The sequence below is a fragment of the Equus przewalskii genome, chromosome 30 (assembly GCF_037783145.1).
Source record: "Equus przewalskii isolate Varuska chromosome 30, EquPr2, whole genome shotgun sequence".
Classification (NCBI taxonomy): Eukaryota; Metazoa; Chordata; class Mammalia; order Perissodactyla; family Equidae; genus Equus; species Equus przewalskii.
This window is the reverse complement of record NC_091860.1, coordinates 14538199-14554017: the sequence shown is the minus strand read 5'-3', so window position 1 is coordinate 14554017 and position 15819 is coordinate 14538199. Positions and strand designations below refer to the sequence as shown.

Sequence of the window (15819 nt, the reverse complement as noted above, 5' to 3'; positions counted from 1 at the left end):
TCATAACATCACTAAAATCTTGTTTTTCAGTTTTTAAATGCTTCCAAATAGTAAATAATTTCAAAATAATCTTCAAGCGTAGCTTATTAAGGTAGCTTTTGTCTTTCAAAAAAATTAGGTTATCTAATAGTTTAAAATATCAAAGGAAATTCAGGCATTGTTAGTAAATTAGTAAATAGTTCTGAGGTTACAAGGGAAATTCCTTTGCTCTTTCAAAAAACTGAAAAAAGTCCATGGTGAAATTGAAATTGACCCTTATATTTTTTTCATTTTTTTCTTCTTTTTTAAAAATTTTATTGCAGTAGCATTGGATTATAACATTATATAGCTTTCAGATGTGCATCGTAATATATTTTGAATTCTGTGTGGATTACATCATGTTCACCACCCAAAAGCTAATTATAGTCCATCACCTCACATGTGAGCCTAATTACCCCTTTTGCTCTCTCCCTTTCTCCCTTCCCCTATGGTAACCACCAGTCCAATCTCCATTGCTATGTGTGTGTTTCTCATTGTTTTTATCTTCTGCTTATGAGTGAGATCATACAGTGTTTGACTTTCTCCCTCTGACTTATTTCACTTCACATAATACCCTCAAGGACCATCCAAGTCGTCACAAATGGCCGGATCTCATCATTTCTTATGGCTGAATAGTATTCCATTGTGTATATATGCCCCATCCTCTTTATCCATTCGTCCCTTGATGGGCACCTAGGTTGCTTCCAAGTCTTGGCTATTGTGAATGATGCTGCAGTGAACATGGGGGTGCATGTATCTTTATGCATTTGTGTTTTCAAGTTCTTTGGATAAATACCCAGCAGTGGGATAGCTGGATCATATGGTAGATCTAGTCTTAATTTTCTGAGGATACTCCATACTGCTTTCCATAGTGGCTGCACCAGTTTGCACTCCCACCGGCAGTGAACAAGGGTTCCCTTCTCTCCATGTCCTCTCCAACACTTGTTTCCCATCTTGTTCATTACAGCCATTCTGACCGGAGTGAGGTGATACCTCATTGTAGTTTTGATTTGCATGTCCCTGATAGCTAATGATGTTGAGCATCCTTTCATATGCCTGTTGGCCATCCGTATATCTTCTTTGGAGAAATCTCTGTTCAGATCTTTTGCCCATTTTTTAATTGGGTTGTTGGTTTTTTTGTTGTTGAGACGTATGAGTTCTTTGTAGATTTTGGATATTAACCCCTATCTGACATATGGTTTGCAAATATCTTCTCCCAATTTTTAGGTTGTCTTTTCATTTTGTTGATGGTTTCCTTTGCTGTGAAGAAGGTTTTTAGTTTGATGTAGTCCCATTTGTTCATTTTTTCTTTTGTTTCCCTTGCCCGGTCAGACGTGGTCCTTGAAAATATGCTACTAAGACCGATGTCAAAGAGCGTACTGCCTATGTTTTCTTCTAGAAGTTTCATGGTTTCGGGTCTTACATTCAAGTCTTTAATCCATTTTGAGTTGATTCTTGTACATGCTGTAAGTGAATGGTCTACTTTCATTCTTTTGCATGAGGCTGTCCAGTTTTCCCAACACCATTTATTGAATGGACTCTCCTTTCTCCATTGTATGCTCTTGTTGAATATTAGCTGTCCATAAATGTGTGGATTTATTTCTGGGCTCTTGATTCTGTTCCATTGATCTGTGTGTCTATTTTTGTGCCAGTACCATGCTGTTTTTGTTTTGTAGTATATTTTGAATATATATAAATATATATACTATGGTTTTGTAGTATATTTTGAAATCAGGGAGTGTGAAACCTCCAGCTTTGTTCTTTTTTCTCAGGAATACTTTGGCTTTTCGGGGTCTTTTGTTGTTCCTATATAAATTTTAGGATTCTTTGTTCTATTTCTGTGAAAAATATTGTTGGAACTTTGATAGGGATTGTGTTGAATATATAGATTGATTTAGGAAGTATGGACATTTTAACTATGTTAATTCTTCCAATCCAAGAACACGGAATATCTTTCCATTTATTTGTGTCTTCTTCGATTTCTTTCGACAATGTTTTATAGTTTTTGGTGTACAGATCTTTCACCTCTTTCATTAGTTTATTCCTAGGTATTTTATTCTTTTTGTTGCACTTGTAAATGGGATTGTATTCTTAATTTCTCTTTCTCCTACTTTGTTGTTAGTGTATAGAAACGCAACCGATCTTTGTATGTTCATTTTGTATCCTGAGACTTGACTGTATTCATTTATTATTTCTGAAAGGTTTTTAGTGGGTTCTTTAGGGTTTTCTATATGTAAAATCATGTCATCTGCAAAGAGTGATAGTTTCACTTCTTCTTTTCCAATATGGATCCCTTTTTTTTCTTTTTCTTGCCTCATTGCTCTGCCTAGGACTTCCAATACTATGTTAAATAAGAGTGGTGAAAGTGGGCATCCTTGCCTGGTTCCTGTTCGTAGAGAGATAGCTTTCAGTTTTTCTCCATTGAGAATGATATTCGCTGTGGGTTTGTCATATATGACCTTTATTATGTTGAGGTGTTTTCCTTCTATACCCATTTTATTTAGAGTTTTTATCATAAATGGATGCTGTATCTTGTCAAATGCTTTCTCTGCATCTATTGAGATGATCATGTGATTTTTATTCTTCATTTTGTTAATGTGGTGTATCACGTTGCTAGATTTGTGGATGTTGAACCATCCCTGCATCCCTGGAATGAAACCCACTTGATCATGATGTATGATCTTTTTAATGTATTGTTGTATTCAATTTGCCAGTATTTTGTTGAGGATTTTCGCATCGATGTTCATCAGTGATATTGGCCTGTAATTTTCTTTTTTTGTGTTGTTCTTGTCTGGTTTCAGTATCAGGATAATGTTGGCTTCGTAGAAGGAGTTAGGAAGCCTCCCCTCCTCTTCAATTTTTTGGAAGATTTTGAGAAGGATAGGTAGTAAGTCTTCTTTGAATGTTTGGTAGAATTCACTAGGGAAGCCATCTGGTCCTGAACTTTTATTTTTTGGGAGGTTTTTGGTTGCTGTTTTGATTTCCTTACGGGTCATTGGTCTATTCAAATTTTCTGCTTCTTCTTGGTCCAGTTTTGGAAGGTTGTATGTTTCTAAGAATTTATCCATTTCTCCTACATTATACAATTTGTTGGCGTATAACTTTTCATAGTATTCTCTTATTATCTTTTGTATTTCTGAGGTGTCTGTTGTAATTTCTCCTCTTCCATTTCTGATTTTATTTATTTGAGCCTTTTCTCTTTTTTTCTTAGTGAGCCTAGCTAAAGATTTGTCCATTTTGTTTTGTCGTTTCAAAGAACCAGCTCTTGGTTTCATTAATTTTTCCTATTTTATTTTTAGTCTCTATTTCATTTATTTCTGCTCTGATTTTTATTATTTACTTCCTTCTGCTGATTTTCAGATTTGTTTGTTCTTATTTTTCCAATACCTTTAGATGCATTGTTAGAGTGCTTATTTGGGATTTTTCTTCTTTGTTGAGGTAGGCCTGAATCACTATAAAGTTCTCTCTTAGAACTGCTTTTGCTGTATCCCATAGATTTTGGCATGTCATATTTTCATTTTCTTTTGTCTCCAGGAATTTTTTGATTTCTCCTTTGATATCTTCATTAACCCAATGGTTGCTCAGTAGCATTTTGTTTAAAATCCACATTTTTGTGGCTTTTCTGTTTTTCTTCCTGTAGTTGATTTCTAATTTCATACTTTTGTGGTCAGAAAAGATACATTGACCCTTATATTTTAAAAATAAAATAAAAGATAAAAATTAGTTAAGAGTCCATAAAGTGTAAGAGATATTGTAGTGTTAATACTGGTCATGAGACCTTGAGCATTTAATTTCTATAACATTCTCTATATACAAAACTACCGTGTATGTACCTAAGATGCCATATGTATATAGCAGGCAATACCTGGCACAAAGTAAACACTATATTTATACTGATATCTATTGTTTATTCATCATCACCAACATTATTACTTTAAAAAGACAGTGATGCTGACTAAGATGTCCACACCAAGGCCAAGTGCTCATGACAGTGGGGCCACAGGGATTTCCATTAAAAAACACTTGACACCCTGTCTCTGAAACTTTCTGACTATGACATTGTTTGTTTTTTAATGTCTTGTTGTGTCTGTCTGTGTGTATATATGTCTCTGCATCACCCTCTCGTTTTCGTAAAATATTTTGTAGAACTTTAGAAAGAGAAGAACCACAGAGATCAGCTAATTCAATCTCCGCAGGTACAAATGTGGAAAACAGGTCTACATACAATAACTTCGATTATTCATTATAGAAATATGAGTGTAAAAACAGACTTGTAATTATAAGCATAGTGCATATTAATTCAGAGGAATTTGTAAAATAGCAGAAAACACAAAGAAGAAAATTTAAATTGCCTGGTCAATTTACTAGAGAGAGATAACAATCAATGTTTCCATGTACCTTGCATTCCAATCTTTTGTTTGTAGTAAATACACAAAAACACACACACATTAAGAAAACTGGCATTATGGTATAAATATTTTTGCCACCTGTTTTTCTCACCATTTTTCAACACATTTTTTCTACAGAGCTAAATCCCTGTCTAAAAAGTGGTTATCACTGTGTGTCACAAATTCCTTTGTTTCATAATTTATATAACCTGTCTCAGCACTGGTTTGTCATGTAGGTTGCTTTTCATAATAATTATCAGTAAAATGGTCCTGAACATCCTTGTTTTTACGTTTTTACACATCTCTGATTCCTAAGAATGATTGTGTAGCCGTTGAATGTTAATGGGTTTTTATACTTTGACAAATTGCTTTCCATAAAGGTTGGACCAATTTACTGCCCCACCAACATTATATTAGATATGAGATATTCCTGTTTCCCCAAATGCTCTCAGACACTATTTTCATCTTTTAAACTTTGCCAATTTGATAAGTAGAACATGATATTTCATTGTTGCTCTAATTGTCTTTTGATTACCAGAAAGTTTTAACAGTGTCATATATTCATAGGTCATACATAATTTCCATAATTTCTTGTTAAATGGCTCTGTTAAGTCATTCTTTCTCAGCTTCAGCTTATGTCCCTCCACATCCTTTTACATCGTGTGCACAGGTCTTCCTGGATAAATGCATGGTTCTCACCAGGACCATTCAGACTTGTTTGTTTCTCTCTCCTTCAATTTAACGTTTTGAATTTCAGTCTTAATCTCTAGGATGCTGACCTGCCCCAGCATGCCTCACCTTTTCTCCACCCTCTGAGCTTAATGAGCATATCATATCCAGCAAGAAACCCAGAAAATCCACTCATGCCTTCGTGGTTCTTTTATTTGAAAACTCAAGGCTATGTCATTTTAGCAGTATTAAAGTTATTTTAACACATGCAGAATTCTTGCACTGGAAATTAATCTGGAAAGCAGCTGACCTAACTTGAAATGATTCTAATACAAGTTATGATAACGACTATTTTCAAATCCCTTCGAATAGTCCACTGTAGTCTTCCTGCCAGCAGGACGTTATCTGGTTCTTTCTTCATATCAGTCCCTTTCTCATCAGCATCTACTCTTTCAAATTTATTGAGATTGTTCATGCTACAATGTACCTTAGCTTTGTTGGTTATTATTATTTACAGCTCAATAAGGAACATTAGCATTTTCAAGAATAAATCTGACAACTAATTTGGAGAGCAAATGCATTTTTAAAATACTTAGAGGTTCAGTGAACTTTTTGAGGGCATTGTATATAGTTGGCCATATGTGGTCTCTTTCTAAGCTTACAGACCAGGCAGCAGTTTTTCAAAGAACTTGACCAAAATTATGTTTACGGACTGAAAAATAAATAACCTTAACAAACAAAAACAGAGATTTGCTTTTTACTATTAAAAATGTCTTAAGCTTTAATTCTTAAAAAATTAATACCGTAGACCAGTACTGCCTAGAAGCAGTTTCTGCGCTGATGAAATGTTCTAAAATGTGAACTATCCAGTATGGTCTCAGTAGCCACATGTGGCTACTATGTGCTTGAAATGTGGCTAGTGAGCCGGAGGAATTGAATTTTTAATCGGATTTAATTAATTAAATTTAATTTAAAGAGCTACATGTGACTAGTGGCTACAATATTGGACAGAGAGACGATAGACGACGTGCACATATTTAAATAAAATATTAAATTTCAAGTAAGATATTTACATAAACATACTTTTTACTTCTTCTTTGCCTTTTAAAAGGCTGCAATATTTTAGTTATGGTTAAATAATAAATCTTCTAATATAAACATTCCATTATAACTGATTTCCCTGTTACAAAAACAATTTGTAATTTTGATTTAGTGGTACGACACTTGCATTATAATTACTTAGCAACTATAATAAAAAACATGTTATCAAACTGTGGAAGAACTAAATAATCTTGGAAAAACTTGAGGATACTCTTTCCTTTCATTCTGTTTTATATAACCCAATTAAAACTCTTTCCGAAGGACTGAGCCTCACTTGTTGTTCTCAAATTTGTCAGTCTTTCTATTCATTTAAGGACAGATCAATCTACAAGTCCTTCAGTAAATTGTGTCATCTTACTTTCTCCTCAAAAGGAAAACGCTTCAAAATTATTCATTTTACAGAAGATAAAATTGGCTTCTCTTTACAACACAGCTTCACTAAGTGCTTAGATTGTCAAGTGTGCACCAGCTCATTCGAGGCTCAACAAAAGGAAAAAGAGATGGAAATCATGACATTTTTCCCATAAAATGTCCTCTCAAAAAACTCTTCCAAGGTAAAAGCATTATGCAAAATGAGATTTTATTGTTTTAATACATACATTTCTAACCTACCTTATTTGATTGACCCTGACTTGATTTTTAAAAAGAAGCAAAAAATTTGAAAATATTCTGTGTTAAAAGTCACTGATTAGTTCATTTTAACATATTTGAAATTATTTTTTAGAATTCTTTTCAACAAAAATGAATTCCTTCAAGGACTTCTGGTTAAATTGTTTCTTTTTTTTTTCCCTATTTATGTGTTCTTTCATTCATTGACTTTTTATCTGTACAACAATCTCAGGTAAAGTAAATTTTTACTGATTTAGAGATATACCTCTCACTTATTTAATAATATTTGAATTATTTTATTTATAATCTAAAATCCCCAAAGTTACAGAAAGAACTTTAATACATCATGAAAAATTCAAGACATTTAAACGTTCATTTATTCAACAAATATCTATTGGGTTCCTATTAGGCTAGGATTTATTGGTCCAAAGAAGAGAAACCCAATTTAATGTACTTTTATTTTTTTTCAAAATAGCTCTTCTTTTCATAACTCCACTCTGTGGTTGCCTTACTGTGGAAGGAATAGGAAAATAGCCAAAACAGTTCTCAAAAACAATCTAAACTGAATTTTTCATCAAATTCTCTCAGCTTTTTTTTGTTTTAAATTATGACCTCAGAGATTTGATTTTTTACTTGTTTCTTTCATATTTGCCCTCAAATTCAATTTCCCTTGCCTTATTTCTTACTTTTCCCTATTACATAGTGAATATTTCTACTTTAATTTACACTTTCCTGCTATACAGAGAATATTTCTCTTTTTAACTAATACTGATTGCCTACATTTATAAACATGCTCACGTCAATTTTTCCAACTGAACTTTGCTATAAGAAGTTTAGTATCTTGAAAATGTAGTTTTTTCCTCGCATGAATGCCAAACATCTGAGTGATTTGGCACCAAAAACTTCTTTACAAAAACTTGATTTTAAAATAAAGAAATCTTACAGCATTTCGCCCAATTTCATTTAAGAAAGTCACAATCTTGTTTTTCTCTCAGAAAAAAAAAATGGAGATTTAATGACATTTCAACTGTACATTATAAAAATGTCCCCATAAGTCTCAGGAGTAGGGAGCTGTGTTCCTCTGAGGGGAGCGCCATGTTCAGATAAACAGTCCCCTGGGCCAGTGGGAATCATGAGGTTGGTCAGGTCTGTAGTCCACACATCACACCAGCCCACTATGACTCTATGTTGACCATTTACTGTCCCAACACTGGGTCTGGTTCTCTTCTTAGGCAAAGTGATGACTGAAGGAAGTCAGGAAATGCAACTGGCTTAAGCCATTAGTAAAATATACATGAAGGGCGAAGAAAAGTGAAGATTGTTTTTAGATCAAGTTTGTGATTTCCCATATGCATGCTCAAGTTACTTATAAAATCTGGCCGTTTAGGATTTAGCTGTGTCCTGAAACTTCGCAAGCAACGAAGGAATGACGAGAAGAAAACCTGAGAGGTTCAGATTAGCGCTTCATGGACACCTAAATCTCCTGTTGCCTTCTCCAGTGCTGAATTACATTATTATTTAATAGAAATACAACTACAGAAGACATTTTTAAAAATTGAGGCTAAAGCATATTCTACTTGTAGATGCTTTATTTAACAACTTCCACTAGCTATTTCTGTGAATGCATTATATTTTTGTGTGGGACGCTTGTAATTGCTGTCATAGTGAACTTTTTCTCTCAAGAGTCTCTTTTGTCCCCTGAGTCTTCATGCCGGGAATGAACTTGTAGTTGTGCCATACATGCTATTTACACTAAAGAGTACTCAATAAACGATGCTCTGTGGTGAGCTCAATTGGCACTAGAAAAGAAAGTAAGAAAGAATAAATTAGGGCCAGACGTTAAGCATTCGCAACACATAAATAAGGAAATGTTAGCAAATCATTTACTTGACAATTCAGACAAAATATTAAGATATTTATATAAATATAAGAATCAGCCAATTCTGGAAATTACTCATACATTCTCTATGTGAATGTTGGCTTTCAAGACAGGCAAATAAACCAGATCATGGCTAATCATGCCACAAGGTACTCATTAAACTGTATCGACTTCAGCGAGAGTGGCTATTGATTGGAAAGGAGTCGTGGTGTTTCCATATGATCACTCTGTCCCTCCTGCGGATATTGCTCAGGATTTCTAACAAATGCAATTCAACAGTTACGCTTTGAGTCATCGCCTTAAGATTTTGATTGCTGAGCTTTATTCTCTATGTGTTAGTCTGCTCAGAGATTTAATTTCAGTTTTAAAAAATTTTTAAAAGTCCATAATGGGTATTATAGCTCATCTTGGTTTTGTAAAGTTGTAATAAAACCGTTGAAGCTGTACCAACACTAAGACTGAATGTTTGGTATAGCATTATTTTGGCTGACTTTCTAAAGAAGACACATGAACTAAGTACATTTCTGGAATCAAATGAAAGCTTCTAGTATTGGCAGGAGCTGCTAGTAAATGTATTCCTAATTACTTGCTTTTGACAGGGATATCTCCGACATACAACAGAAATGACCACTTGGAAGCTGTCATTGACTGGCAGGTCATCAAACAAAAATCATTCTCATGAATTTGGGTTTTGTTAAAATCATCTCCTCCCAACAGTCGGAAGTGTTTGAGCAGGTGATAGAACAGCATAGCAACAAAGGTCTTTCCTCCGTTTACCCCATATGCGTGATTGATAATTAAATCCCAGAGGCTTCACAGTCATTATGTCAGTAGTTTGAGCTTTTCAAATTATAATATGAAATGAAAAAACACCTAGTATTTTAAGCATCTACTAATATGATAGATACTGTGGAAACTTTACTATGAAAAAGACTCAAAAACCCTCATGCCAGTGATCTCATGGCAAAGCCATGTTATTTACTTCTGAGAACTAAATTGTTTAGCAAAATACAGGGGAAGCAGTGTATGGGAACACATCCTATTTAGACAAAGGCAGAAGCTGAGTAATCTTTTTGTATGCTTTAGAAGTTAAAAAAATAAGATATGATTCATGTACCTCAAGAAACCTTACTAAATATCATGAAATCAGCATTTTCTCTCATGTTTGATAAACTTTACACTTGAAAAGTATATGTGCATCTTTCACTTATACCAAAAAGAAATTAATTGGATTAGGGTTTGAACAATGTTTTCCAATCTGATAAACCTGAAGATGTACAGTCATGTGTCACTTAAGGATGGAAATACATTCTGAAAAATGCGTTAGCTGATTTCGTTGCTGTGCAAACATCCTAGTGTGTACTTACACAAGCTTAGATAGTCTAGCCTATTACACATCTAAGCTCTATGGTACTAATCTTGTGGGACCACTGACCATCGTTGACCAAAGTGTCCTTATGTGGTGCGTGACTGTATTCACTGAATTGCTCTAGAACCACTCCTAGCCCCAGAAGAGTTCATTCTGGGTGACTGCCTTCCCCTTCCTTTTCTAGAGCACAGTTTCGTGGTGAATAATTGGAAATGGGTGAAAGGATATGAGTGGAGAAAAGTAGAGAGATGTGTAGGTTGTAAGTAGGTGTTTGACTTCCCTCCTGGACAGGTAGGGATCTACATTCCTGAACACTGAGTCAGCTCACTACCCTCTGGGCAGTACACTCCTACTTTATGTCCTACAGGAGAGCATTGTCGGCTCTACTGACTTTAATCAAAATTTAACTTTCTGTAAGATTAGATGGGAGACAAATTCCCAGAAGCTTGATTTCAGGGCCTTACAGTGATTTTGGTGAGTTTAGACCTATAGAAATGAGATCATTATATGCAGCATATAATCAGTATGATCCATGGTTGCCATATTGAAGCTAGACAAAAGTTATATCTGACATTTATTGAGTCTTGCAATGTGAAAGGGAATTGTTCTGATCAATTTTTATTTATGATTTCATTTTAAGTCTCAAAAAAACTCAGTGACATAGGTCCTATTATCTCTATTTTATAGATGGGGAAACTGAGCAGAGAGACAAACAAAGAAGCCCAAAGTCACACAGATACTAAGTAGCAACACTGGGATTTGAACCACACAAACTGTTCAAGAGTGTGCATTATTAACCACTATGACATGTGATTTCCCAAGACTGGATACTATGATATTTTTAAAACAACTTACCACCCCCCTATAATTCCTGATGGATATGGTAATATTCAGGAAATGCAGCCCTGTCATTATAAGCATTCCAAGACCTAAATAAAATACTGATAACATTACTTTTCCATTGACATTTCTCAAATTCAGTCAAGCTCATTAATATAAGGCTCTGGGCTTTTTTAAAAAGGGGATTTTAAATATATTTCATCAACATCTTGTTTTGTTATAAAATGTTTGCTTATATTTATATGATTTTCAATTATTAAAGTTTTTGTCAAAGTCTCCATCTAGCCTGTTCCTCAGGAACACTGCTGGATTTGCTGATGAATTATTATAAATGCTTGCATGTAGTCTAAGTGTTAATTACTAACCTTCCTTAGGTATGATACTATATATTTAATAAATAACAATACCAATTTATTTTTAATAATTTAAGTTCTGTTTTTACTTTAATTAGAGAAATTTATTTAAACCTCTAAAGCAATCAGACTCTTATTGTGGCAAAAACTACCTTTACTTGTGAGAAATTTTTAATTGTTACCTGTTCCTAAAGGACACAGTTTAGCATAAGTTTCGGAGAAATTGTGGCATCTTACTTTCCTTATTTTATGTATCAAATTTTTCAAAATACATGGCTCTATCAAGAAAACATCTTAGGTATTCTCTGGGAGACATTGACTTGGAGGCATGCTAGCTAAGGGAGATATCAGAGACCCTAAATCAACATTTTCAATTTCACTGATAAAAAGACTTCTCAGTCTATAGGCAGATGATTTTCAGGATTTTCATAATCAATCTCTTCATAGGGATTGATTATTTTAAATCTGCATCAGATGAAAAGTATCTAATTCAACATTCTTTATTAAAACACTGTTGTTTTATAGGTGAAGAAATTTTGAAAGTTTGTTTTTTTTCCAGATGTCCGAAGAAGAACAATTTATGAATACCACCGAGTAGAGCTCCAAATGTCAAGAATTACCAACATTTCAGCTGTGGAAATGACCCCATTACCTAGTAAGTTAACGTGCGAACACAGCTGGTGGAAAAGATGATTTACAAGTTTGGTGATCTGATTTGTTTACCAATAATGGTAGCATTGTGTTTGGCGTGTACGGGTATCTGCATCCTGTATGTATATGAGAATAAGTGAGTGATTTTTATTTTGATTGAGTCATCTTTTTTTCTCCATGCTATCAATTGGTCTTGATGAATCTCTTCTCTCTTATTTCCTAGCTTGTCTCCAGTTTAATGATTGTGGCTCCTGTGTATCCTCTCAGATTGGCTTCAACTGCAGTTGGTGTAGTAAGCTTCAAAGGTAAAAAATAATATGAAAAATTTAAAAATTTTAAAGACTTGTTGCTTTTACTCTTCCGTTGAATTTATATGTGTCAGGTGTGTTGATTAGATAAACAGTAACAAGTGTATATATGTAAGAAAAACAGTGACGAAAATGCAAAAAACTATTCAGAAGTGGGAATTCTAGTATTTTTGTCTGATTGCTCAAAATTACCAAGAACCTTCATAGTCAATAAGGCTATTATCTGACATTCATTTATAAACTCTACGGGGCTTAAAATAGATGATGATTGTTACTAATGAGTCTATAAATTGATGCTTTTGGTCCACATTCTTCAGAAAGCATGGTGTGAGATATCTTTACTATAACAAGGACGCTTTTTAACTAATCACATGTACATTCTTACCGGTCAAGATTTTCGATGTAGCAGCTGAGGTGAAGGAATGAAGTGACATTAACTGGCCTCTACATAAATAAGAACGTGTGGGTTTGGCCTGTCTTGTCCCTAACTGACTTTGAAGCTTAAGCTGTATAACTTTCTGATGTTAAAGAGGTTTACTGATTTTTATGAATGGCAAAGAGTATTTTTCAGTCTCTGGAGTTTTTTGGAGACTGAACAATCATTTGTGGGAAATATAGAGTGAAGACATTTAAAAGTGTTTTGTTATTTACTCAACCGTTTTGTACATCAATTATGTCCCAAGTGCTGGGAAAGCAGCAGTGAACAATAAAGATGTGGTTCCAGGCCCTGTGAAGCTTACAACCTGTATGGGAATATATCCCCTCTCACCTTCTGAATCTATGAAAAATCTACTTCTTTCTCCAGGTGAAGAATCGAGACTTCAAGCTATTAGTCAGTGAATGTTGCGTCAGAACTTTCTGTTGTATAAGCAGACTGTGTCTTATCATCTTGCTGCAGCATATGCAGTAATGACAGAGGCAGGTACAGGAAAACTTTAAAAGTTATTGAAATATAAAGGATAGATTGCCACTTCTTTGATAACAAGCTTTAGGAAACCTGTTTAAATTGCTAACTTTGGGGTAACCACTACATTATTGTGGATAGAACAATAGTATTTATTATAACCTCTGTTTTTTTTCAATTTAACATGTTCCAATAATTTCCTTTGTGCAATGTTTCAAATAACGGCAAAGCAAGCAGGCGATTGGCATTCTTAAAGGTGGATTTTATCTTAGCTGTATCTCCAGAGTGGGAGACAGAATTGTACAGCAGAGTGGGAACTGCTACACAAGCAAGGATTTGTAGTTATTTATATCATATTTTGCTGACATTCCATAAAAATTACACGCATGTCAGAAGTTATTCAAAATCTGTCTAGATAACAAGCAAAGTAAATCTAAAGGGATGGCATTTTAATATGTATATTTAAGTAATACTGAAGTCAGACATGAAAAATGCCCGGAAGAACTAAGTAGAAGGCACTAGTTTGGGCTGCATAGCTAATTCACGTTCCAGTTCACTGGTCACCTCCTCTGAGAAGTCACCCTAAACCATGAGTCTGTATGAGCTACCCAACTCCCGTGTTTCCTCCGCATCCCGGGCAAACCTCCATCATTAGCATTTAACACAGGGCTTGTGGTGGACCCTTGTTCATCTAATCTGTCTCCTTTGCTGGCTCTGGATTTGTTAAGGATGATTTGTCCTGGTATCTTCAGCACTTAACCATGTATCTACTGCTGCAGAAAAATGGATGAATGAATGAATGATGATTAGGTTCCAAATGAAAGAATTGTGGTTAGACTTGTCTGGAACCAGAGGATTTTCCAGAATGAGGGACTTTTAGTTGAGGGAAAACCAGGACAAGTTAGCCCTTCTAGTCAGGGTACTATTAGACAATTCTTGACTGAAATAATGTAATGGGAAATGAAGACTTTGGACACTAGTCTAGAAACCTACTTTCCACAAACCATTTTATTATGGTTTAAAAAGAATTTTGGTGGAAATATATGTTTAAAGTTCCAAACAAGCAATTTTGACAATCAAAAGACATCCACAAGTTGGGAACTGCTTTCTACTGTTAATTCTTCCATTTTATTTATTTATTTATTTTTAAAAGATTTTATTTTTTTCCTTTTTCTCCCCAAAGCCCCCCCGGTACATAGTTGTATATTCTTTGTTGTGGGTCCTTCTAGGTGTGGCATGTGGGAACGCTGCCTCAGCGTGGTTTGATGAGCAGTGCCATGTCCGCGCCCAGGATTCGAACCAAGGAAACACTGAACCGCCTGCAGCGGAGTGCGCGAACCTAACCACTCGGCCACGGGGCCAGCCCCCTGTTAATTCTTCCATTTTATTGAGAAATTTCTCTGCCAGATGTTGTGCCAAGGAATTTTCAAATGTATTTAGCTTGTACAACATTTTTACAGTGGAGGAAGCTGAGGCTTACAGGAACTAAGTTATTTGTATAGGGTCTCATTGCTCTTGAGTGATGAGTTTGGAAGTGCCTCTTGATCTGTGTGACTCCCCAGTCTGTAGGCTTGACACCTCAACTGTTCTGCCTCACACCTGCCAGGCTGCAGGTGCGCTAAGCAAGTTAATCTTCATCACTGCTTGAAAAACAGCAAATATACCACTGAAAAAAAAAAAATTTTATAATTGGTGTTCCAAGAAAGTGATATGGTTTTGAAATTGACATAGAAGCAGAAGAGAATCAGGCAAAGCATAAGACTTTTCCATGTTATTGAAAGCATAGTTTTTTCTAAGTTTAATGGAAAAAAGAAAAGGTAGTGATGCATATGAATGAGGAAGGAATTCATCAAAGATCACTACTAAAAATCTACAAGTTTTCTGCATGTTACTGTTTGGTATTTTGTTGAATACCAAACATTGATTTAAAATCCTGAATTTATTTTTAATTCTTCAGCAACTCAGTTATATACATATCAAAACCTGCTTAATTAATTGGTTTAACTATGGCTCGTTGCACTTTTGTTCAACTTAATTTCCCCACTGCATTTTATTAATTTCTCCTAAGGCCTGTGAGCTTCAAAACTTTGCTTTTGCTGCCCAGAAGCATTTCCCTAGACTTCAGAGCTTTTATTAACAAATTCAATAAAACAAGAAAAGTCTTATCCTAAGCAGCACAAAAATTGCCTCTCAGATTTTTTTCTTCCATTATTCTTCTTTCCTCTTATGTGCTCATTTATCCCTGGATGATAATCAGTTGGTTGTGATTATTGAACTCTCAAGTTGGGCTTGCCCTAAAAAGATTAGATAACTTTAATTGATTTGTTTATTTCCTTTAATTCTAAGTTTTTAGGGAGCAAGAAAACTAAGACAGAATGTTTGTAGTGGCATACCTAAGGTCTAAAGGAATTTGAGTCATAAGAACGTATGGATGATGAAAAGTGTTTACTTAGAATAGGTTGCCCATTGCTTCTAGGTAAGAATGCTTTTGTTTCTTCACTGCGAATTGAGAGGATCTGAATCAATAACTTTCAAACATACCTTTCTCTTCACTGATTCAATAAAAACTTTTGGGTGTCTCTGTGTTCGAGTTACTATCCTAGATTGTGGATTCAGTGGTGAGCAAACAAGGAAAAAAATCACTTCCTTCATAGAGCTTTCATGTTTAGTATGGCAAGGTAATTTTTAAGCAAATAGAAATGCAGGAAGTAGAAAGAAGGCAATGTAAGG

The 15819-nt window shown here is 34.7% G+C and overlaps 1 protein-coding gene across 2 annotated transcripts in view; it reads left to right on the top strand.

The window, feature by feature from the left end:
• Positions 1–15819, top strand: part of PLXDC2 (plexin domain containing 2) — a 412323-nt gene that overhangs the window by 299047 nt on the left and 97457 nt on the right. For both annotated transcript variants that reach the window (XM_070601478.1, XM_008519041.2), the window contains exons 9-10: positions 11786–11881; positions 12101–12182. In XM_070601478.1, coding sequence (XP_070457579.1) covers positions 11786–11881; positions 12101–12182 — 178 coding nt within the window. The remainder of the gene's footprint in view (positions 1–11785; positions 11882–12100; positions 12183–15819) is intronic.